This window comes from Sus scrofa, chromosome 6, assembly GCF_054392235.1.
Source record: "Sus scrofa isolate SSC_HxYL_T2T_F1_AM1 chromosome 6, Sscrofa_HxYL_maternal_Yorkshire_Landrace_v2.0, whole genome shotgun sequence".
NCBI lineage: Eukaryota > Metazoa > Chordata > Mammalia > Artiodactyla > Suidae > Sus > Sus scrofa.
The window spans coordinates 21,145,162-21,168,638 of NC_139388.1; the positions used below are offsets into that span (position 1 = coordinate 21,145,162).

The following is a 23,477-nucleotide window of genomic DNA, read 5'->3' on the forward strand; positions in this document are numbered from 1 at the left end:
CAGGTGTGGCCCTAAAATACAAAAAAAAAAAAAAAAAAAAGTTAGATACAAACAAAGATAGAGACACAGACAAAAATGGTTGTTGATATATATGCATATGTATGTACATGTATGTGTTTTATATTTGCATTTATATATACAGGTGTATATGTGCGTATATTTCCAAGCTCTGCCATGCATGGAGGCCCAGTGGCAATGAGAGCCCTTAGTACTCAGATCTTGGTTTCCAAAAACCATTCTCCCCTAAAAGGAATCAAGCCTCCTTGGAGAAATAGCCATTTCCAGGGATGCAGCAAGTAAAGTACAAGGTGAGTCCAGGGCATCTTATTGTGCTTAGAAGCAGAGACAGGCTAAACTGTGATGGGAGCATAACAAAAAGAGCACTGCCGGCAGCCTGAAGAGGTGCCCAGAGGCCAATGCGGAGTAATGTGAGCATTAGAATAATGATTGTAGCAGGCTATTCATGGACTAAAGCAAATCCATATAGTTATAAATAGATAAATGAATAAACACACAAACAGGAAAGAAAAGAAAGCTCTTCCTTGGAGTTCCCGTTGTGGCTCAGCAGGTTAAGAAACCAACTAGCATCCATGAGGATGTGAGTTCAATCCCTGGCCTCGCCTAGTGGGTTAAGGATGTGGTGTTGCCACAGGCTGCAGCGTAGGTCACAGATGCAACTTGGATCTGGCATTGCTATGGCTGCAGCATAGGCTGGCAGCTACAGCTCCAATTGGACCCCTAGCCTGGGAACGTCCATACGCCATGGATGTGGCTCAAGAAAGAAAGAACGAAAGAAAAAGAAAAAAGCTCTTTCTTACAGTAGAATGCAAGCTCACAAATGTAGAAAGCATGATGAATTAGAAAATTATCATTATGCAACCATCACGGCAGTCATAGCAGGGAACCCTCAATGGAGGCTGAACCCAGGGAGTGCAAGTGAGATGGGGAACAGGAAATCTACGTGGTCTCAACATGAGTCCCCGCTCTTTACTCATTCATTTCAAAGAGAAAAACAGTAGTCTTAGAGTGCAGAAACTTTACAGGAGTTCCCTGGTGGCCTAGAGGTTAGGATGTGCTGCTTTCACCGCTGCAGCCTAGGTTCGAGCCCTGATCGGGACCTGAGAGCCCACGTCAAGCCGCTGCACACGATGGCAAAGAAAATGCAGGAACTTGAATCAAGGGAAGGAGTGAAAATCACCAGTAGAGGAAGAAAGCTGATTCGTGTGGCTCACATCACTCCTAAGTCACTCCTGCCTCAAATGTGGAACCTGAGGTAACGACGAGCAAATGCCAGATCAACCTAAATGGAGGGACAGTCTACAAAATAACTGGCCTGCTCTCTGCAGAGAAGTCAAAATCATTAAAGACTGGAGAAGCTGAGAACCTCGGATCCCAAATCAAAGGAGACTATACATCACGCAACGGCGGATCCAGGAACGGAAAGGAAGAAAAGCTGGAAAAGACACTAGTGGGATAATTAATAAAATTTGACTGTGTTGATTAGGGATGAGATAAGAGTACTGTTTCAGTATTGAATTTCCTGATTATGAGGAGGGCGCTATGGTCATGTGAGAGTCAGTCTTTAAGAAATGGACACTGGAGTTCCTGTTGTGGCTCAGTGGTTAATGAATCTGACTAGGAACCATGAGGTTGCAGGTTCGATCCCTGGCCTTGTTCAGTGGGTTAAGAATCCAGCGTTGCTGGGAGCTGTGGAGTAGGTTGCAGATGCGGCTCGGATCCTGCATTGCGGTGGCTCTGGTGTAGGCTGGTGGCTACAGCTCCAATTAGACCCCTAGCCTGGGAACCTCCATATGCCGCGGGAGTGGCTCTAGAAAAGACAAAAAAAAAAAAAAAAGAAAAAAAAGAAAAGAAATGGACACTAAAGTATATATGAATTTCTTTCAATTGAAAAAAACAAAACAAAACAAAAACGTACCTGGCCTTCTTCCGGAGCAACTTCTGAGATTCCGGATAATGCACCAAAATTTCATTCAGGTCCTTCTTATCCAGAATGAAGAGGTTGGTGAAGCCATGGGCCACCACGTTAGCCGTGCGCCGGTTCCCGCCCCCAACAGCCAGCAAGCTGGGGCAGAGAAGGGAGGGAGGTGAGACCCTTCAGAGGCTGCGCTTTTGATCACACGAGCATCTTCATATCACCCCTGCCTGGACCGCGCAGAAGCGAGCTCGGCCCACCTTGCTTGTGTCAGCAGGTGCTAGGGCTCCTCCCCAGCAGTTTCGTCAGAGCCACCAAAGGGCCCTTAAGGACATAGTCCCACCCACTGGCCACCCCCCCTTCCCCAGCCTTTGCCCAGGGCCCCCCATTTCGCCCTGCTCTGACCTTATTTCTCCAAACACAGATCCAGCTTTTAGCGTCACCAACACAGACTTCCCATCTGGGCCGCCCAGGACCTGCACCTGCCCCGCCTGGATGATGTACATCTCCCGGCCTATCTCCCCCTAAAACAGAGACAAGTGTTCAAAGCGGCCACAGAGGCAGCAGGGCTGGGCCCAGAGGGGCTGGGGTCCGGCCCTCCCACTGACATAGCATGTGGGGTGGGGACAGTCATTTCCCCTCCGGGCCTCAGTGTCCCTCTCTGTGCATGGGGGAGAGTGACCACCCCCAGGATTACGGTGGGGAGTGAGCGGTGTGATGGAAAGGAACGTGCCAGATAAGCTAGGAGGCACAGGTGTCCTGTATGCGGCTAATGCCCAGTGACACACACCCAGGGAGGCCTGGGGCACATGGAAAAGCTCACAGCAGTTCACACAGTCAGCCGACCTCTGAGCCTCCCCCGCATCCTACAGGAGCCCGGAGACATCTGTTAACTGAAATAGGAATGATACCAACTTGAAGGAGAGTAGCCCGTACTTTTCTGCGCCAGGCGCTGTTCTAAGTGCTTAATGTGACCGAGCTGCTTAATTCTCAACCGCCTCGGATGAAGGCGCTCTTTGCCCCAGGTCACAAAGCGCAGCCAAGGCAGAGCTGGGACTTGAACCCAGGCTGTCTGGTTCCAGAGCTCATGGTTCTCGTGGCGGTTGTGAATTGAATTGTGTCCCCCACCCCTGCCCCCACCAAAGTCACCTGCCGAAATCCTAAGCCCCAGCTCCTCGGGATGTGACCTTCTTTGGAAAGAGGGACATTGCAGATGTAAATGGTTAAATGAGGAGGAGGTCATGCTGGAGTTGGGGGAGCCCCTAATCCGACATGACTGCTGTCCTTATAAAGGGACATTCGGGCACAGGGACGGGCACAGAGGGAAGACGACGTGAAAGATACAGGGAGTGGACCGTCATCTACAAGCCAAGGCGAGCAGCCGGGGCAGATTGTCTGCTCACTGTCCTCAGAAGACACCTGCACTCGGGTCCTGAACCTCTGGCCTCCAGAACTGCGACACAACGCATTTCTGTCACTCAGGCCATTCCATTTGCCTGCTTTGTCACGGCAGCCCTGGCAGACTGATATGATGGTCTTAACCCCAAATTAAACAGAATGAATGAATGAATAGCTTGCTTCAGACTGCAATCAGAAATACCTAGTCTGGAGTTCCCGTCGTGGCTCAGTGGTTAATGAATCCGACTAGGAACCATGCGGTTGTGAGTTCAAGCCCTGGCATTGCTCAGTGGGTTAAGGATCCAGCGTTGCCGTGAGCTGTGGTGTAGACTGCAGACATGGCTCGGATCTGGTGTTGCTCTGATTAGACCCCTAGCCTGGGAACCTCCATATGCCACAGGTGCAGCTCTAGAAAAGACAAAAAAAAAAAAAAAAAAAAAGGAGAGAAAAAAATACCTAGTCTGCCAGCACCTCCCAATCCCTTTTTTTTTTTTTTTTTTTCTAATTTTTCTGGGTCACATGCACGGCAAATGGAAGTTTTCAGGCCAGGGATCAAACCCAAGACAGAGCTGCAACCTATACCACAGCTGCGGCAACATCACAGCATAACTTAACCCACTGCACAGGGCCAGGGATCAAACCGATGACTCCAGAGAGACAAGCCAGATCCTTAAGCCACTGTGCTACAGAGGGAACTCCCAGCATCTTCCAATCCTCATGCCCTCACAGGCCCTTGCATCTTTAAAGGGAGAAAGATCAAGGACAGGTAAGTGGCTCACGCTTTTGGTTCATTTGACAAACGTTTCCTGGGCATCTCACACATGCGCGGCCTTCTTAACAAAAAGAAAGTTTCGTTTCCCTGTTTCAGTGTCTTTTTTTTTTTTTTTTTTTTTTGGTCTTTTTGCCTTTTCTAGGGCCACTTCCACAGCATATGGAGGTTCCAAGGCTAGGGGTTGAAATGGAGCTGCAGCTGCCGGCCTACGCCAGAGCCACAGCAATGCCAGATCTAAACCAAGTCTGCGATCTACACCACAGTTCACGACAACACCAGATCCTTAACCCACTGAGCAAGGCCAGGGATCAAACCTGCAACCTTATGGTTCCTAGTCAGATTCGTGAACCACTGCGCCACGACCGGAACTCCCAGTGTCTAATTTGATGCAGGGCCAAGATGTGAGGGGTCTAAAGAGCGCACCCTCATCTCACTAGCCAGCCCAGGGAAGGTCCAGGGGGTGGCCTGTGGGTGTCTCAGTGAGACGATCACAGAGCAAAACCCGTCAGCAGAGGGCGCCGTTCACACACAATTGCCAAGGGCTCACTTCAGCCTCCCCTGCAAACTCCGCAGCACCTGCTCCACTTTCCTTCCTCTGAAGTGAAGTCTGCATTGCCAACAGGGATACTAGCAACAGCAAGGGCACCAGTTCTGTGCCAGCCACGGTGCCAACTCTGTATGCACATCTTTTTCAGTTCTCATGATCACCCCCATGAGGGAGGTACTATTGATTTCCCTACTTTACCCATGAGTAGAGTCACACTCAGAAAGGGCAAGCCACTTTCCCAAGGCTGAACAGCTAGGAAATGGCTCCAACATCATACAACCTCTCTCCCAACCCTCTCTAGGTCTTGACGGCTGTAGCTTTAAATTCTCAGCCACCTGCATCTCCCTTGCCTCCCTTCCCCAAGCTCTCTGCTTCCAGAAACTTCACTATTGCACAGGACACAACTTGGAGCCAGGGCCCTCCTGGGGCTAGGGGTTCCTGAGTCTTACAGGGGGGTGCTGGGTCAATATTTTCACCCCTGTACACAAGCTAAGCCTTATTAACAGTTCTGAACTCTGGTTCCTGTTCCTCTGTCCTGACCCCTCACTCATCAAGTGACCACGGTCTCATCTCGAATCCCAAAGAATGGGAGCAGAAGGGGCCGAAGACACTGTCGGCCCTGGGAATAAACCCCAGCGTGTCCCAGGATCAGGTAGGTGATGTAAGGGAGAGAAGGGGGTCTGAGGGGCAGTGGGGCGGGGCCTGTGGCATCAGGAGAACACGATGTCCCCTCGGGGCCAGCCCCTCTCCACTCCAGCTGACGCTTCCTATTTGGGAAAGTGGGGCTCAGTGTTAGCTGATTTTCTGTTTTCAGCCAGAAATCTGGATTCTTTTTTTCTTTTGTTAGGGCCACACCTGCAGCATATAGAGGTTCCCAGGCTAGGGGTCAAAGTGGAGCTGCAGCTGCCTGTCTACACCACAGCCACAGCAACGCGAGATCTGAGCCACATCTATGGCCTATGGCACAGCTCACAGCAACACCGGATCCTTAACCCACTGAGCAGGGCCAGAGAGCGAACTTGTATCCTCTAGTCGGATTCTTAACCTGGTGAGCCAGAACTCCAGAGGTCTGAATTTTTATGTGAAATCTTTCTTTTTTTTCTTTTTTTCTGGTCACACCCGTGGCATGTAGAAACTCCCATGCCAGGAGGCCAGGAATTGAACCAGTGCCATGGCAGAGGCCCAAGCTGCTGCAGTGACAATGCCAGCTCCTTAACCTGCTGCACTACAGGAGGACTTTGACACCTTCCAATTTTTAAAGACTGGAGACTAATTCAAAAAGTTATTTTAGTTTAGGCCCCCCCCCCAAAAAAAATCCCATAAATCCCATGGCTGGCTCTTGCACAGGGACCATCAGTTTGTAACCTCTGACCTATCCCACCCCTTCTCTAGCCCCATTTTCCTGATGGGAAAACCAAGACCCTAGAAGCAGTTCCATCTACACAGTCACGATCCTGCCCCTCTTTAGGCTCCTTACTTTCTTTTTGTTTTTACAGCCACTCCTGCAGCATATGGGAGATCCCAAGCTAGAGGTCAAATCGGAGCTGCAGCTGAGGCCTATGCCGCAACCACAGCCACACTGTATCTGAGCTGCATCTTCGACTTAGGCTGCAGCTTGTAGCACCATCAGATCCTTAACCCACTGAGCGAGGCCGGGGATCGAACCTGCATCCTCACGGACACTATGTTGGGTTCTTTTTTTCAATTTATTACTCAGTGAATTTTATTATATTTGTAGTTGTACAATGATCAATTGTACAGCATTTCCATCCCAAACCCCCAGCCCATTTCCCCACCCTCCAACCTGTCTCCCTTGGAAACCATAAGTTTTTCAAAGTCTGTGAGTCAGTATCTGTTCTGCAAGGAAGTTCATTGTGTTCATTTTTCAGATTCACAATGTCTGGTTCTTAACCCACTGGGCCACAATAGGAACTCCCTTCGCTTTTCTTTCCTGTAAAACGAGCCTCCTTATCCTGCCCCCACAGTCCCATGGAGAAGGAGCAGGACCTGAGGCACATCTGCGTTCAGTGCCTGGAGCTGGATGAAGGCTCCTTGTGCCAAACAAGCTGGAGCCTGGGGTCAGTTCACCACATTCCCCACTCCTAGCAATTCCGCTCTCCCCCTACTCGCAAACCTCACTGGGCCGCAAAGGCACCCCTTCCAGCCCAGCTCTGACAGGCAGGGGGCTGTGATCCCAGACCACATTGCAGCTGCCCTGCGCCCCTCACCTTCTTGCACACGTAGTCATTGGGCAGGTAGACGACAGAGCGAAGCCTCTTCAGCATGTCGAAGATCATCTGCCGGTCACAGCCCTAGCCGCAAGAGGAGGGGAAAGGAGCTGCTAAGACAAAGGCATGAGCTCGGGGCCTTCCGGAGTCCTGAGCGTGGGGACCCTGGGTGGGCCATACCTGGAAGAGTGCCACTTTGCTGACGATGTCGTAGTTCACATCGATGGCAAGGTCCAGCCGCATCTTGTCTGGAAGCTGCACCATCAGCTCTGATTCGTCTGCAAACAAGACCCTGGCAAGGGTCAGAGGCATGGCCAGGCCCCTCCCTCACAAACACAGGGCCAATTCAGGCTGCACTGGCTGGGCCCCCGGGCACGCCATTCCTTTCCCACCTGGAACCACTCTGGAGTGGGAAGGTGCCCGCTCTGCTTCCAGGCCCTTTCCCAACACTGTTCCCTCTGCTGAGAACACCCCCCTTCACTTACCTGGTTATTTCCTACTCCTTCTTCAGAACCCAGCCCTCGTGTCACCTCCTCCAGGAAGTCTTCCCTTGACATCCTCCCGCCCAACTATGATGTTACCAAGCCCTGTTCCATAGCCCATGTCACACCCTTCATGGCAACTGTGTGCCAACGATCTGTCTTCGCCATGCACGTGATAAGAACAACAGTAGCAGGAACTAAAGTATGTAGAGCAGTTACTATATGCCAGGCACTCTTTTACAGAGAATTTTACCAAGATGATTTCATGAAACCTTCCCAGCAGCTCAAGAGGCACCTAGTACTATAACCACTTTACAGACAAGGAAAGGGAGTCTCGAAGGGCAGAAATGCCCACAGCCATGCAGTCCAAGGGGATGGAATCAGGACCCCTCCCCACACACACCCCCCACCCCCACCAGGGCCCTGTGGTTTCAGAGCCTATCCTGGGAAAGCAGTGTGTCTGCCCATCATGGGCTCTATGGTGCACAGCTGAGAGGTTGGCATGGAGTGAAGGTGGCAGCTGGAGATAGAAATGCATGCCAGGGCCCAGCCCTATGGCCCGCCCACTGCATATAGCTTAGGGCTCAGAACTGGGTCTGTGCTACCCTGGGCAGGTCAGAGCCCTCTCTGGTCCTTAACATGAACCCTGTGAAAAGGGACAATGCTACCAATGTCACAAGGCTGTCCTTGGAACAAAATGAGACAGAAGTGAACTTGGAAACTGCATTGTCCACAGACCTGCCAACACCTCCAGGTCAAGAGAGCGTGAGCTGCAAATGTGGTTTCTTTGAGACCAAACTGAACCCCATGGAGGTGACGGTGGAGGGGGGAGCCCTATCATTTTGCTGAGGGCTCTGAGGGACTCTAAGGCACAGTGCAGTGGGCCATGAGGCCTCCAAAATGACGTCAAGCCTCTGAAAACAAAATTACTAGCTCCCCAAAATGAAAAGGAAATAGGACAAAATTAAAGTCGATTAGCATATACTTAGCATACCCAAATTTCACTAAGGATTCCATTTAGAATCCATGAAAATGTCACTACATTTGCAAACAGTTTATAGGTGAGATCCTCCCACTTTGCAAGAATTACTGAGCACACCTGATCATTGACAAGATAGCAGAAACAACAGTGAATGAAAATTGGGCATTCCCTGGTGGCCTAGCAGTTGAGGATTTGGTGCTGTTACTGCTGTGGTGAGGATTCGATCCCTGACCTGGGAACTTCTGCATGCCGTGGGCACAGCCCCCCCCCAAAGCATTGTTTTAGCCAAAACAATTTCAGAAGCAAGGTATAAGATAAAAACAAATTTAGAAAATAGGAGTTCCCGTTGTGGTGCAGGGAAAAGGAATCTGACCAGTATCCATGAGGACGCAGGTTCGATCCCTGGCCTCACTCAGTGGATTAAGGATCCGGTGTTGCCATGAGCTGTGGTGTGGGTTGCAGACCTGCTCAGATCCAGCATTGCTATGGCTGTGGCATAGGCCGGCCGCACAGCTCCGATTTGACCCCTGGCCTGGGAACTTTCATATGCCATGGGTGTGGCCCTAGAAAGCAAAAACCTAACAAACAAAAAATTTAGAAAGTATACATTATCTGCATGGATGCACATGGAGAGAAGGAGAGGGGAGAGAAACAGAGCCTTCCTTCCTGGTTTCAGCTGTACTCCCATCTTCACATGGGAGCTGCCTTTCAAGGTGAAACAGGGCAAGCAGAAGGCAAGCCCCTCAAGTCTTCGGGGGTCTCCTGATGGCCCAGTGGGAGGTCACCTCCCAAGGCCTCCCTAGGGCCCCCTCACTTAAATGTTGGGCCGCAGCCAACAGAGGCCCCAGTACTCAGGGCCCAGGAAGGCGGGGGGCTGGGTGAGGGGAGCCGGTGGCAGGGCTGGGTTAGGGGGTGAGGGATGTGGTCTTACCCAGCATGCCTTGGGAGTGCCAGGTGTACTCATACCAGGTCTTGACCCGGTTCTGCACGGACCTGGGGATCTTGTAGAAGTTCATGTACTTGACCGTGCTGTCCATACAGCTGCGGTAGTAGGTCTGCCCCGCGGTGGCGGCCCCCACCACGTCTCTCATCTAGGGGGATGGGGGGGTGGCAAAGGAAGCCACTGGGTCAGAGCGGGGGCCAGGCTTCGGGGACAGGTGTCACAGGCACATTTACTTAACACCGGGGAGGGGCGCATGCTCGCGGGGTGGGGGGAGGAAATCAGGGGAAAGGGAATCCCGTGTCTACACACAGAGGTTTTGCCTCCAGGGTGGACATGGAGGAGTGAGGCTGCTGGCCCCTTGGGTGGACTCAAGTTCCAGGAGAGAAAGCCTCGCTGTGGGGGCGCTGATGCTGGGGCAGGTCTGATTCTGGTACTCGGAACCAGGTTCCGCTCCTCCAGGCAGAGCCCTCAAAGGCATCTCTGAGGACCCCTAGTGGTCACTTCATGCACTGACTGCAATATGAGCTGTGCCCCCAGCACATCAGAATCCACCAGGGGCTTCTCGCCAAGGGAAGAGCCCAAACCCTCAGCCTCTGCGGAAAGCCGGTCAGCCCAGCTCTCCAGATACCCCAGAGGGACTGACCTTTCATATGGGAAGCAGCCTCAGAGAGGAAATGGGACCTACACCGCCATCGCCACCCCTTCACCCAGGGAGCCCCAAAACTCCGAGCTCCTAACTTTCAGTCCAGTGCTCTTTTCTGGGCTTGGTCTGAAAGGAACAGGCAGAGACAGTGCTGCTGGGAGCAGTGGGAGGGAGAGGGGTCCTGCAGGCAGGGGGGTTGGAAGCCAGACTGGTGACCCAGCTACCTGTCCGATCATCACGGAGAAAGCGAAGACACCTGTGAAATAATTCAGCCCCTGGAAGACAATTTCGAAGAGGGTCTTGGGGTCGGGCAGGCCGCCAATGGTGATGAGGGTCTTCACAGCCCAGTAGTAACAGCGAATGTAGCTAGGAGAGAAAAGGAAGGCGACCTCGGTCATCACGGGCCCCACCCTGATCCTAAGAGTAACACCTCTTCACCCGCAGCGCCCCCTGCAGCTTGTAGAGCATGTTTGCAGGTGCTGTCTGGCTGGATGGTGGTTCTGCCTGGACCCTGCACAGATGTGTGGTCATCCCCATTTACAGATGTGGAAACCGAGGCTCCCAGGGATTGCTAGGAAGACTTGGCCGGAGGATAACCAGGGTTTTCCGGCTCCTGAGGCCTGGGCTCCCGCCGTTCCCCTCAATACATTGTCAATGTCCATGGTCTTTCCTTTGCTATCTCATCATGAGGTTCAAGAAAAACCTCATAATTGGAAGACACGCTGAGGATCACCCTAACTGACTCTCGCTCTTGCCCGTCCATTTGCCAGGTGGTGCAACTGAGGCCCCCAAAGGGGAAGGGAACGCCTGTGGTCACCAGCTGGCAAGTTCCAGAGCTGGGAGTGGAAACCTGATGTCATCTGCTTCTCTGAACTGTCACCCGCCATCAGGAACCGCTTGACACAGATGCATAAACTGTTGGGAAGGGAGGTATGGGTGATGGGGTCCTACAGTCAGGCAAAAGGCATAGAAAATACCCCAAGCTTGTCTATCACAAAGCAGCAAGAGCCCCTCACACACCTGTCCCCACACCTTTATTTTCTTCTTTCTTTTTTTTTTAGGGCCGCACCTGGGGCATATGGAAGTTTCCAGGTTAGGGACTGAATTGAAGCCACAGCTGTTGTCCTATGCCACAGCCACAGCAACATGGGGTCCGAGCCTCGTCTACGACCTACATCACAGCTCATGGCAACACCAGATCCTTAACCCACTGAGTGAGGCCAGGGATCGAACCTAAGTCCTCATGGATACTAGCTGAGTTCTTAACCCACCAAACCACAACAGGAACTCCTGTCCGCACCTTCAGATCAGGCCCTGCCAGAGGTCAGCAAGGGTGAGGTCAGCAAGGGTGAGGTCAGCCAAGCCTAAACACAGGGCAATCTCAGCAGACTTTGCTGTGCCTCCTGTCCTCCCACCAGGGCACAGGAGCAGCCCAGAGCCTGGCCTGGCTCCCGTGTCTGATATTTCCATGCTTCAGGGTCACTGCTCAGCTGGGGCTTGCAAAACATCATCCAGGTAACCAGTCACCTGGTCTGAGAATGACCCCAAACTAGTCCTCCCCTGGGCTCCGTTCACTGGCTATCTGTGCAGCGTGGTGGTTAGAGCATGGGCTCTGGAGCCGGACTGCCTGGGCTCACACCCAGCTCTGCCACTTTCTAGCTGCAAATCCTGGACACGTTACCCATCTCGCCAAGCCTCAGTGACCTTCCCCTGAAACGAGCTCGGCAAGAGAATCTCCTTCACAGGAGATTCAGGGCGAACCTGAGAACGACATGAGGTGCAAAAGAGCACCCAGCATAAGGGTGACCACCTGTTGTAGCACTTCCTGGGAGCGAGCTCAGTAAATGTCAGCTATCAGAGCCTTCACTGTCGCTGCTGCCTGCAGTGGGGAACAAACAACAGACTCGCCTGTGTCCTCAAGAAGCTTACTGTCCAGTGGGGACAGGCAAGTCGGTGTGTGCTGAGCACCGGGAGGTGGGGAAGCAGAGGCTGTTGGAGAGTTGGGGTGGTGGGCGGCTCTGCCTCTCACTAGCTGTGAGGCCTGGGGCAGAGCTCCCGGCCCCTCATTACCACCTACCTGGCACATGAAAATAACTTGATGGGAGTGACAGGAGCCCGGACTGTCCTGTCAATCCCCCATCATACCAGTCCTGGCCACCAGAGGGCGAGCTAAACAGCCTTTAGAGGAACTGAGCTGGGGTGCTGCCTGGGCGCTGCCTGCTGCTGGGCCACCAGAAGCAAGATGAGTGATGCCCACACAGCTCCAGCTTTCCCTTCTTGGCTGAAGAAGTCAGCCACTGGCATAGATGGCACATCTTAGGAGCCTCCTGTGTCTTCCATGCCCCTGGGCACGTGAGGACCCCTGCCGGCTGCCCCAGACTGGGCAGAAGCAGAGGAGGCCGAAGAACCCAGTTATAGAGGAATTCAGATCTTTAAGCTCTTGGCCCAGAGCAGGCAGTGGAGAAAGGGTCACCATTTTGAAAGTTATTATTAGAGATGATATTGGCCTTCTGGAGGGACCCTCCTTCACTACTCCTGCTTTTGCGTATCTCGGGGTTCCCTGTAGGATTTCATTTGGGAAAGTGTAATAGAGCCAGGAAAGCGGGCCTGTCCCCTGCAGAGCAGCGAGAGCTCCCGAGGGACCTGCAGAGGGAAGTCCCAGGTGGCTGGCCCGTTCTTTCCTGTCCTGCCCAGCCTGCCACTGCTCCCAGGTCTGCCCGTGATGGTCTTAGCCTGTTGAGACACAAACTTCTTTGAGAATCTATGGGAAGTTAGGAAGCTTCTCCTTAGAAAAGCCAGAATGCTCCCAAAATTTAGTTCCAGTTTCAAGGGGGTTTGTGACCCAGGTAAGGAGCCCCTTTTCTGGTGTGCTGGCTTCCCCCCAAGAATGGCCACAGCTAGGAAGTGGGGTCACTGGCTCCTGTCCAGACATGGGCTGGACATGTTACACACCATTTATTATTTCTCACAAGGAATTTGATCTTGGGGTCTCTTTGTTTTTCTTCTTTTTCGGATTGAACCCGAGATATATGGAAGTTCCCAGGCCAGGGGTTGAATCAGAGCCACCGATGCCAGCCTACACCACGGCCACAGCAACACTGGATCAGAGCTGCCTCTGAGACCTTTTTGAGGCAATGCTGGATCCTTAACCTCCTGAACAAGGCCAGGGATCAAACTTGCATCCTCTCGGATACTAGTCAGGTTCTTAACCCACTGAGCCACAATGGGAACTCCTCACAAGGAATTTGAATGTAATCCTACTTATTCTGCAGATGAGAAAATTGAGTTTCAGAGAGGGTAACCAGAAATGAATCTGATTCGGAACCATGAGTTTTCAGGTTCGATCCCTGGCCTCTCTCAGTGGGTTAAGGATCCGGTGTTGCCGTGAGCTGTGGTGTAGCTCACAGACTCGGCTCGGATCTGGTGTTGCTGTGGCTCTGGCATAGGCCAGCGGCTACAGCTCCGATTAGACCCCTAGCCTGGGAATTTCCATATGCCGCGGGTGTGTCCCTGAAAAGACAAAATACCAAAAAAAAGAAAAGAAAAGGAAGGGTAAGGGCCTTACCCAAGGTTACAGAGCAAGGTTTAATGGAGAGCTTCTGTTCTCTTGGCAGAGAAGGGGCCTTAGAGTCCTCTCTCTACCGCCTTGTGAGGGGACACATGAATGAATGAATGAATGAATGAATGAACAGTCTGGTCATGGGCTCAGGAGCAGGGCTGTGGATGGGTTCGGCCAAGCGGAAGAGGGGGCAGCGCTGGTGGTGATGTGGGGGTGCTGGGCTCTGACCCCACCCCCAGCGGGTGTCAGGGTTCCCTGCCACCTGCCTGGGCTGCCCTAGACCTGGGACTCTCTAGGAGAGCCCTTCTCAGGCCCTAGGCCCATTGCAGAAGGCGACAGCCGAGGCCACTGTGGCTGACCCTGGGGCATCTGTCCTGAGGGGTGTTCTGGATCAACAGCTGCTCTACACAGAAGCCACCTTGGACACGAGTGACCGCCTGTTGTAGCACCTCCTGGGAGCGAGCGGGTGGAGAAGGTCCATGTGTTGACTGCTGGACTGAGAGCATTTTGTGCCACTAGTGGGCACGGCCCGGAGCCTGCCTGAGGGGACCCCCTGACCCCTGGACTCTTCCTCTGTCTCTTTGTCACTGCAGCTGATTGAGTGCCCACTATGGCCTGGCACTGGACCAGTGACTCAGAGGCAGCTAATCCTCAGTTACCTCCTCAAGGGGTGGGTCCCATTATCAGCCCCACTTGGCAGATCAGAAAACTGAGGCTCAGACAAGAGAAGTGACCTGTCCACTGCTAGCAGCTGGTGGCACCAGGAATCACCCCCTAGACTCCTGTTTCTGAAGTTTGTGCTCTGAATCTCCAGGCTCCTTCCTGACCTTGACCTGCTGTGCGTCTGTCTCCTCCCTACACTGTCTTCCACCCCCCTCATCACACAAACCCTGCCTTGGGTGTTTTTTTGTTTGATGTTTGTTTTGTTTTGTTGCTTTTGCTTTTTAGGGCCCCACCTGAGGAACATGGAGGTTTCCCAGGCTAGGGGTCAAATCAGAGCTACAGCTGCCGGCCTACTCCACACCCATGGCAATGCCAGATCTACAAACTCAACTTGGGTGGTTTTTTTTGCCCTAACGAACAAACCAGTGTCTCCCTAACTGATTGGTCTCCTTCCCTGCTGTCCTCCCCATCCATCATCCCACCAGCCATCAGAAGGTCCCCCTGGGTCCTGTCATTCTCCTGCTTAAAACACTGTGAAAGGCAAGGAATAAGAGTGTAAATGGTAGTTTTTAATACCCAGCCAACCCTCAAAAATGGGGCAGTGTGTGGGAATTCATTCTTCCTTCCTTTCTTTTCTTTTCTTTTCTTTTCCTTTCTTTCTTCCTTCCTTCCTTCCTTCCTTCCTTCCTTCCTTTCTTCCTTCCTTCCTTCCTTCCTTTTCATCTTTTTAGGGCCGCACCCACGGCATATGGAGGTTCCCAGACTAGGGGTCCAATCAGAGCTGTAGATGCCGGCCTACGCCACAGCCACAGCAATGCCAGATCTGAGCTGCATCTGCGACCTACACCACAGCTCATGGCAATGCGGGATCTTTAACCCACTGAGCGAGGCCGGGGATCAAACCTGCATCCTCATGGATGCTAGTCAGATTCATTTCCGCTGAGCCACGATGGGAACTCCTCTCTCTCCTTTCCAATCTCCTTTTCTATAAACCTAAAGCTGCTCTAGAAATAGCCTATTCATTAAAATAATACCTTTTTTAAAAGAACTGCATAAAAAGGTCACACCCTTGGCCCTGCCAGTCCCCTTTAGGAATTTATCAGGAGGAAACTGTCAGACAAGAAGACAAAGATTCATATCCACAGATGCTCCACTCAACATCACGTCATGATGAAAAACTAGACATATCTCAAGTGGCCAATGATGAGCAAATGGTTACAGAAATGTCGCTGCCTCTGTGGCACAGGCATAGATACCATGGTTTTTAAAACTTTGCAATGGAAACACATGCACAACATCGTATTACTCTAGTTCCTTGTTGGTGACAAATTTTTCCACATTTTCACATTTCTAAAATTGGGATTATCTTACTGTACATTTAGTGCAATATTTCTTTTTTTTCCCCAAAAAACTGTATTGACTCAATAATGTATCATGCAATGAACTGTATCTTAGACTCAAAGAAACAGAAAATGCTCCCGATCGTTCTTTCATAATCAAAATACATATATGTATATAAAGGCACAGGGAAAAAGAAACTTTGGCCGCTTCCCTATTGCCTACGACAGTGCTATCCAATAAAAACCTGATGCAAATCACATAGGAAATTTTACTTTTTTTTTTTTTTTTTGTCTTTTTGCCTTTTCTAAGGCCGCTCCCACGGCATATGGAGGTTCCCAGGCTAGAGGTCCAATCGGAGCTACAGCTGCCGGCCCACACCACAGCCACGGCAACGTCAGATCCGAGCTGCGTCTGCGACCTACACCGCAGTTCAGGGCAATGCCCGATCCTTAACCCACTAAGTGAGGCCAGGGATCGAACCCACCACCTCATGGTTCCTAGTCAGATTTGTTACCCACTGAGCCACAACAGGAACTCTGAGATTTAACACTTTTGAGTAGCCATATTTTTGAAATGCAAAAAGAAACAGGTGACATCAATTTTAATAATGTAATATCTGTTAACCCCAAATATCAAGCTGAATATATCAACATGTAACCAATATGTTACAAATGAGTAACGAGATGGTTTTTTCCTGGCCTCCAAATGCCATGTGTTCTCTACACCTGCAGCTTATTTCAGTGGTCTCTGCACTTCCAGCACCGAGCGGCAGCCCGCTGTGGCCGGGGGACTGAGATCCGGGCTTGGACGCCTCCGATGAGAGGCCGCCAGCCCCTCCTCCCTCACAGGTCCTTCCTCACGCCCTCCAGCCACGCGGGCCTGCTCCCAGCTCCTCGAACCAATACCTGGCAGCTCCTCACGCGTCTTCATGCTGTCCCCTCCCCCGGGGATACTCTGCCCCTTCTCTCCACCTACCAAGGCCACGATCAAACTTAAGTTTTCAGAACTGAGCTGCCCACGCCCCCTCCCCACCCCTTCACAGATCTGGGCAGTTAAGACTCTGTAGCCACGCTGCCTGGGTTCAAATCCCAGCAAAGGTACGACCTGTGCAGCCTGAGGGAGTCACTTCACATCTGTTACTTCATCGAGGAAATGGGGAAGATGACGGTGTCTGTCCCTGTGATTGTTGGGAGATTAAGTTACTGTTAAGGGCTTAGAACAAGGCCGATCTGCCGTGTTTCTCCTATGCCTGCTGCTCTTGGTTTGTTTTGTTTTGTTTTGCCTTTTAGGGCTGCATCTGCGGCATTCGGAAGGCCTTGGCTGAGAGTGGAATTGAAACTGCAGCTGCCAGCCTACACCACAGCCACAGCAACACCAGATTCCCAGATCCGAGTTGCGTCTGTGACCTACACCACAGCTCACAGCAACGCTGGATCCTTAACCCACTGAGCGAGGCCAGGGATCGAACCTGCATCCTCATGGATCCTAGTCAGGTTCGATACCGCTGAGCCACGACAGCAACTCCTGCTGCTATTGTTATTATCGTCATCAACATTTGAGCACGGCCCACAATGTGCGACAGCTTTCTGGATTGGCAAGTAGATTTCACGTCGTTGGCCAGCTCCTCCACAGCCAGCGATGCCCAGGGAGCTGTGCTGGGCAGTATTCTCTGGCCTCCTTCCCACTCGGCTATGCCCACAGGGTGGAGGAGTGGACGCGCATGTGCGTGGAACTGCCCAACTCCGCTAGACTCTGGGATGCTGGAAGGATCTTTCCAGTGTGTCTTATTCACATCTGTGCCCCTCGGCCTGGCATGTGGCAGGTGCTCAGGAAATGTTAGATTAGCGAGGACCAGGAGACATGGACTTCGCCTTATCATGACAGTGATTCCCCGGGAGCAAGGTGGCCTGGGCAACGAGGTGGCGGTGGGGCTCCTTTCCAGGAGGCTTAGTACCGTGAATTATTAAGACCCGGGAGCAAGACTACGGCTCACCTGTTTCCTACGCCGTCGTAAACCCAGTGAGTGGAGCCCAGGCCCTGATAGGCCGACGCCCAATAGTACAGACATGAGTTCACATGTAAACTGTAGAGCAGGTAGGCTGTGGTCCTGATAACCCTGCAGAAGAAGGCAAGGCATGAACACAGCAGCAGAGAGGGAGGCGGTGACATCTCACCCCAGGGGTCAGACTGCAGGGAACAGGCCACCTCCCCCCATACCCACCTCAGAGACCCCCCTGTGGAGCCTTACAGCCCTGCCCACCTGCCTGGTGGGATGGACACTTCGCCAATGGAAACCAGCCAGTGGCTGGATTGGGCCAACTGCTGCTGTCTCCCTTTTTTTTTTTTTTTTTTTTTTTTTTTTTTTTGTCTTTTTGCCTTTTCTAGGGCCGCTCCCACGGCATATGGAGATTCCCTGGCTAGGGGTCTAATCCGAGCTGTAGCCACTAACCTACACCAGAGCCACAGCAACGCAGGATCCGAGCCGAGTCTGCGACCTACACCACAGCTCATGGCAATGCCGGATCCTTAACCCACTGAGCAAGACCAGGGATTGAACCAGCGACCTCATGGTTCCTAGTCAGATTCGTTAACCACTGAGCCACAACAGGAACTCCGAAATGCTGCTCTCTTGAGACGCTGTTGGTTAGGAGTGGTGATGCTTGAACAGAAAGTTGTCAAAGGCTGGGGGCTGGAATTGGCCCAGAGCTACACGTGCAGACACTTCTGGGGAATTGGGGAGCTGGGGGTGGGGGATGAGGGGCGCATCCATGCAGAGGGACAAAGAAGGGAGAGATGCATGCAGAGAAGCGCTGCTCCATGAGAGATGTCGAGAGGAGCCCTGTCCGCGATCCTGGCCTGGCTGGTCTAGACTGGCCATTAGCAAGACAGCCCACCGTGTCCTTAGAGCTGCTCCCCCTGTGCTTGAGTGGCCTGGTGTTGAGGGGGGGACAGTTCCCTGAGCCAAGATCAAACTGAGGCCCAGCTCCCTGGAAACACAGGGCTGCTGTGCATGTCAGCCTATGTGCGCCCTCCTCACAATTGGGGGAAACAGGACATTCCTGGTTCTCAAAAAAAACACAAACATCCCTTTGCAGAAGGGCCAGGAAGAGGCTGGGCTTCCGGTGGGCGGCAGTGGTGAGGGGGCCACGGGGCCAAGAGAGGTGAAAGGGGAAGTGACGGGGGTAGAGAATGTGTGGCTCCGTTCTTGCTGCAAATTCCCCAGGGCGTGTGCATGTGTGTGTGCGCGTGTGCAAGGATCTCACCTGTAAACATAGGCTTTGCTGAGGATGGATTCCAGGCGGTTGTTGAACTCGAAGAAGGCCAGGTACTGAGAGGAAGAAGAAGGCGTCAGGGCCGCCCGCTGTCAGTGGAGCATGGGCAGCCCTCACCTCCCAGCCCACTTCCACAGCTGCCAGGACTGAGCCTTCTCTCTGCAGATCCCTGCAGGAGGGGCTTAGAGAACAAACGTTCAAAATGGGAGGTCCCCAGCTGGGGACCCTGGCCCCTCTTCCCTGGAAATGGCATATAATCATGTGCTCACAGTTTGCATATAACTTCAGGGGATTCCTAGATCTTCCCAATCCATTTTTTTCTCCTCTTTTGGCTGCACTGGTGACAGGAGGAAGTTCCCAGGCCAGGGATGGAATGCACACTGCAGCAGTGACAACAGGTCTTTAACCCACTGTGCCACCAGGGAACTCCCTAGGCCCTCTGAATCCTATCATGAAACTTTAAGGTACATGCCCAGGTTAAGGACCTTGTTTTCAATGTTTACTTATAATGATAATGATTATATAAAGAAACAACATCCCTAATGCCCCTCACTGATCTCCTTCAAAGGCTCATTTATAATATTTTACTTGTAATAAAAGTATAAGAGGAGTTCCCATTGTGGCTCAGAGGAAACAAATCCGACTAGCATCCATGAGGATACAGGTTTGATCCCTAGCCTTGCTCAGTGGCTTAAGGACCCGGTGTTGACATGAGCTGTGGTGCAGGTTATGGACGCGGCTTGGATCCTGCGTTACTGTGGCCGTGGCTGGCACCTACAGCTCTGTTGGACCCCTAGCCTGGGACCCTCCATATGCTGCAGCTTCAGCCCTAAAAAGACAAAAAATATATTTTTTTTAAAGTATGAGAATAACTGCTCTTTACTGAGCCCCTTGGATCCAGCACTTTATACACATTACCTTGGTTCTTTTTTACATGTGAGTTATGTATTATCGTTCTCCTTTTACAGAGAGGAAACTGGCACTCAGGGACACACAGCCAGTAAGTGACAGAGTCAAGCTTTGAACCCCGATCAGACTCAAAACTGCAAGCTCTTTCCAGAGTTCTTGTCATGGCTCAGTGGTTAACAAATCCGACTAGGAACCATGAGGTTGCGGGTTCGATCCCTGGCCTTGCTCAGTGGGTTAAGGATCCGGCATTGCCGTGAGCTGTGATGTAGGTTACAGACGTGGCTCGGATCCTGTGTTGCTGTGGCTGTGGTGTAGGCCAGAGGCTACAGCTCCGATTGGATCCCTAGCCTGGGAACCTCCATATGCCATGGGTGTTACCCTAAAAAGACAAAAAAATAAAAACAAAACAAAAACCCTGCAAGCTCTTTTCATGTCATCACACTTCCCTCTAGGTCTCTGTACACATGTTTGACTCTTGAAAATAACATTGATGGAGATTCCCTGCGGGCCGTGCTCACTGTCATCCAAGCGTTCATTCTAATTTCCATCTGGAGTTTGCACTGGATGAAGAAAGGCCTTGGACTTGAACCCTCACCTTGGAGGCAAAGACTTACATCCTTGGAGCCCTGCTAAATGTCAGGTGAATGAGTTACATTTGCTGTCACCATATGAACCAAGCTATGGATCCCACCTGGGCTGTGGGCTGTGGGCTGTGGATCCAACCCTCCGCACTCTGATGTTTGGCTCTAAAGCAACCAAACAGCCCCAGGAGGCTGGCATGTATCAGAAAAGACTGGTGCCACGTCCAGTTTCCCTCTTCCTCTGGGCAGCCAGGAAGCTTGCAAGCAGCTTTCAGGCTGAATTCTAGCAAGATGTGCTTTCTTTTCTTTGGGGCACTTACATTCTTCCCATTTTCCTCTGCCCTATTTCTCAGGGTTATTAAAGTTATTGTGTTTGTCTCTTTTGTAAATTCCCTCATAGCCACTTTGGGGGAAAGGCATCAGGTATCATGTAAGGAGAAAGATGAATTTAATTGGCCTGCCCGAAAAATCTATTTGGGGGATTCTGAGCGCTCTGATCAGCTGTCCACTCTGGTCACATTAAAAGACATTGCCAGGTCTCCACTCTATACTCTGTCACCCTCACTGGAACAGGCTCTGACCCAGTGACAGGAGGAGTGGCAACAACCAGTGATGAAACAGGTGTCAGGTTCACATTTAAATCCATTCAGGGCACTTCCTGGCTCCTGTAACCTTGGGCAAGTCACCCAAGTTTCCAAGCCTCAGTTTCCCTATCTTTTTTTTTTTTTTTTTGTATTTTTAGGGCCACACCCATGGCATATGGAGGTTCCCAGGCTAGGGGTCAAATTGGAGCTGTAGCCACCAGCCTACACCAGAGCCACAGCAACACCAGATCCAAGCCATGTCTGCGACCTACACCACAGCTCATGGCAATGCCGGATCCTTAACCCACTGAGTGAGGCCAGGGATCGAACCCGCAACCTCATGGTTCCTAGTCAGATTTGTTAACCACTGACTCACGACGGGAACTCCCAGTTTCCCCATCTTTTAGATGGAGACCATTATAAAGCAGAAGTCCCTCTGCTGTGTCTCTAGAGTTACTGAAAATAAGCACTGGAGACAGACTGCATGGGTTCAAAGCCAGACTCTATTCCTTCCCTCCTGTGTGACCTTGGGCAAGTTCCTTAACTTCTCTGTGCCTCAGGCATCTCATTTGTGATATGGTGATACTAACACCACTCATCTCATGGGGTTGAGGAGTAAGCACTTGTAAAGCCTCCAGAACTTCTAATATATCCAGATATCTAATATGTGGCACCACTAAAAAGCACTAACAATCATAAGGAATTTCCCATCTCCCCCAGGGCCCCCTTTTCTGATGCCTCCCAAATGCTGCTCAGAGCAAACACCCAGATGGCAGTGCGGGTGCAGAGCGCAGAGGGGCTGAAGGCTGGGATGGTCTCACCTTCAAACAGCGAGGCAAGCGCAGAAGAGGATTCACACCGAATTTCAAGTAGAGAAAGTCCAAGGGCAGGAGGCAGAGCATGTCCATCTGAAATGCCAGCAGGACATCACAGGGTGTAAAATCAGGAAACCCCTGGGTCATGGGATGGGCTAAGTGGCAGGTGTTTCCACCTCCAGTGGAAAAGTGAGGTTGCAATGCCCCAGGGAGCCATCCCATCAACAAGCCTCTTTTGGCTCCAGCCCCTGCCGGTCCTGGCGGGGACCACACCGTACTTGCCCCAAAGCATCCAGGGGCCCCAGAGAACCACGTCCCAAGACCCCCGGGACACACCTTAAAGCGCTGGGACTTCAGGTAGTTGTCTCGCATCTCCTTCTTGTCCGTCTGGAATAAAACAAGTAATGACCGTGACATGGCCTGGGAGCTTCATCCCTGACCCCGGGGGAGCAGAGCCTCCACCTTCCTATCGGAGCAACAGCCCTGTGACCACAGAGCTAAAAGGCACAGTGGAATTTCAGTTGAAAGCCTCACAGTCTACAGGTGGGTCAAGTTCCCGGGGCTGATGGGGGAGGGGGGTGTGGTCCAAGGTCACTTGGCTCCATTCTGACTTCTTGGATGGAAAGCGAGGACATCGAGCTTATTTTCTCAGCACAATGACCTTGCCTGGACCATCCGCAACCTCATTCACTGAGGAGCTGGCGCTGCTCTGCTCAGACTGGGAAAGAGGTTGCCCAGGGAATTCTGTTTCCTCTAAATTATTTTAGAGGCACAACCTCAACTCCTCTGCACACAGTGGAGCCGGTTCCACCAGCACGGAATTTTCAAAAGTGACCTGCACAGGGAGGTGGGACCCTGCCACATGGTAATCAGGATTTGAGCTTCCTCTCCTGTAAGTGCATCAGGACATGGAATCCCCATCTGGTCCAAGCAGCGTGCTTTCTGCAGGACCCCCAGGGCATGTCGACTGTGTGCGGAGCCCCGTGCACACATCCCCTCCGTGGGGTCTCACATCCTATCCCCATTTTACCGATGAGGAAACTGAGGCTCGAAGAGGTGATATGGTAGAGCTGAGATTTAAACCAGGTCTGCCTGCTCGAAAGGCCATTCTCTGGAGCACTTCTCCACCTCTGAATTCCATCAGGTGGGCCAGGAACCCTTTCACCTTCAGCAAGATTTGATGTGTAATTTTTTTTTTTTCCTTTTTAAGGCCACACCCATGGCACCCCAGGCCAGGGGTCGAATCAGAGCTACAGCTGTTGGCCTATGCCACAGCCATATCACTGCAGGATCGGAGCCACATCCGTGATCTACACCACAGCTCACGGCAATGCCGGATGCCTGACACACTGAGCAAGGCCAGGGATCGAACCCGCATCCTCATGGATACGAGGTGGGCTCTTAACCCACTGAGAGATAAGAGAAACTCCTGATATGTCATTGGAATGTATCACAGATATGGGAAACAAGCGCCCATGCTGCTGAATAGCCGCAGGCACCAGTCCCGAGGTTTCCTTGCGCATGTGTCATGCAGTCCATCCCGGCGGCAGGGCTCGGCCTCCCGAAGGCTGCAGCTGCGGGGTCTGCCCCCTCCCTCCACCTGCCTGTGACTCACAATGACGTCCCCGCCTCTGACAAACTGCAGGCGCAGCTGGAACACAGTGATGTCCAGGAGGTAGATGAGGTCGCACAGGTAATCCACCAGCAGCCAGAGGTGGACGTTGTCCGGTGTCTGGTAGGGGAAGGCCCAGCGCACGGGAATCAGCCAGCAGTTCCAGTTCCAGGCCAGCACCACGAAGAACAGCCACAGGATGTACATCAGGTC

At 52.0% G+C, this 23,477-nt stretch overlaps 1 protein-coding gene across 10 annotated transcripts in view; it reads right to left on the reverse strand.

The window, feature by feature from the left end:
- CNGB1 (cyclic nucleotide gated channel subunit beta 1) overlaps window positions 1-23,477 on the reverse strand; it is a 139,955-nt gene that overhangs the window by 14,490 nt on the left and 101,988 nt on the right. For all 10 annotated transcript variants that reach the window (XM_084959766.1, XM_084959762.1, XM_084959771.1 and 7 more), the window contains 11 exons: window positions 23,268-23,476; window positions 21,989-22,039; window positions 21,659-21,745; window positions 18,755-18,819; window positions 17,485-17,607; window positions 10,153-10,294; window positions 9,274-9,433; window positions 7,059-7,156; window positions 6,879-6,962; window positions 2,339-2,457; window positions 1,937-2,083 (listed from right to left, as the gene is read on the reverse strand). In XM_084959766.1, coding sequence (XP_084815892.1) covers window positions 1,937-2,083; window positions 2,339-2,457; window positions 6,879-6,962; window positions 7,059-7,156; window positions 9,274-9,433; window positions 10,153-10,294; window positions 17,485-17,607; window positions 18,755-18,819; window positions 21,659-21,745; window positions 21,989-22,039; window positions 23,268-23,476 — 1,285 coding nt within the window. The remainder of the gene's footprint in view (window positions 1-1,936; window positions 2,084-2,338; window positions 2,458-6,878; window positions 6,963-7,058; window positions 7,157-9,273; window positions 9,434-10,152; window positions 10,295-17,484; window positions 17,608-18,754; window positions 18,820-21,658; window positions 21,746-21,988; window positions 22,040-23,267; window position 23,477) is intronic.